Genomic DNA, 910 nt, shown 5'->3' on the forward strand with positions numbered 1-910 from the left:
TGTGTGTGCGCGCGCGGGGTGAGGACGGTGAGGGGCAGGGGGTGGGAAGGGTGAGGACGGTGAGTGCCGGTGGAAGATGGGAGGGGAGGATGGGAGGGATGGGATGCAGGTGGCGCGGGGCGGGGGTGGTATTGACGGGTAAAGCAGGGCAACAGGAGGAGAAGGTTTGCGGGAGGGGATCAGGCAGAGGGGCTGTCACCTGTGTGTGTGTATGTGGCACGGTGTGCCAGCGTGCCGGCCCCCCTTCACCCCTTGGTTCCTCCGCTTCCCCCCTCTTCCCCCCCTTTTCCCCTGCTCCCCCCCAGGTGCATGGAGCTGACACTGGGCAGCGGCCCCGGCGCCGTACACCTAATCCTGGAGATGTACGCGCAGGTGCGGATGGGGGGGGGCAAGGGGTGGGGGTAGGGGGGATAAGGGGGGATAGAGGGGGAAAAAGGGCGATAGGGGGATGGGGGATATGGGTGGAGGTTGGTATTGTGTGGCGTGTGGTGTGGCGTGAGGTGTGATGTTGCGTGGTCTGGTCTGGCATGGGCTGGCCCGGGATGGGGCGGGGTGCGTGGGCGGGATGGGGGTCAAGCAACCGTGTGTGGCATGCCCAGCCTTCCCTGCCCTCCCCCTTCCTCTCTCCTGTCGGAACCGCCTCGCCCCCCGCCCCCACGCCCCGCCCCCCTCCATTCTCCATTCTCCACACCCCTGGCTACCACTTAGCTTCGTCCTAACCAATCATGAATGTAACCCCCTCCCCCTCCCCCACCTCCCCCGCACCTCCCCCCTTCAGGGTAACATCGTGCTCACCGACTCCAAGTACGAGGTGCTCACACTGCTGCGGTCACACAGGGACGACGCCAAGGTGCGGGTGGACTGGTGTGTGTGTGTGTGTGTGTATGTGTGTGTGTGTGTGTGTGTGTGG

General features: G+C 65.5%; 1 protein-coding gene across 2 annotated transcripts in view; it reads left to right on the top strand.

The window, feature by feature from the left end:
- Nucleotides 1-910, top strand: part of CHLRE_17g734961v5 (uncharacterized protein) — a 15,010-nt gene that overhangs the window by 1,859 nt on the left and 12,241 nt on the right. For both annotated transcript variants that reach the window (XM_043072525.1, XM_043072526.1), the window contains exons 4-5: nucleotides 306-372; nucleotides 779-850. In XM_043072525.1, the coding sequence (XP_042914984.1) occupies nucleotides 306-372; nucleotides 779-850 (139 nt within the window). The remainder of the gene's footprint in view (nucleotides 1-305; nucleotides 373-778; nucleotides 851-910) is intronic.

This window comes from Chlamydomonas reinhardtii, chromosome 17 (genome assembly GCF_000002595.2).
Source record: "Chlamydomonas reinhardtii strain CC-503 cw92 mt+ chromosome 17, whole genome shotgun sequence".
NCBI classification, from domain to species: domain Eukaryota; kingdom Viridiplantae; phylum Chlorophyta; class Chlorophyceae; order Chlamydomonadales; family Chlamydomonadaceae; genus Chlamydomonas; species Chlamydomonas reinhardtii.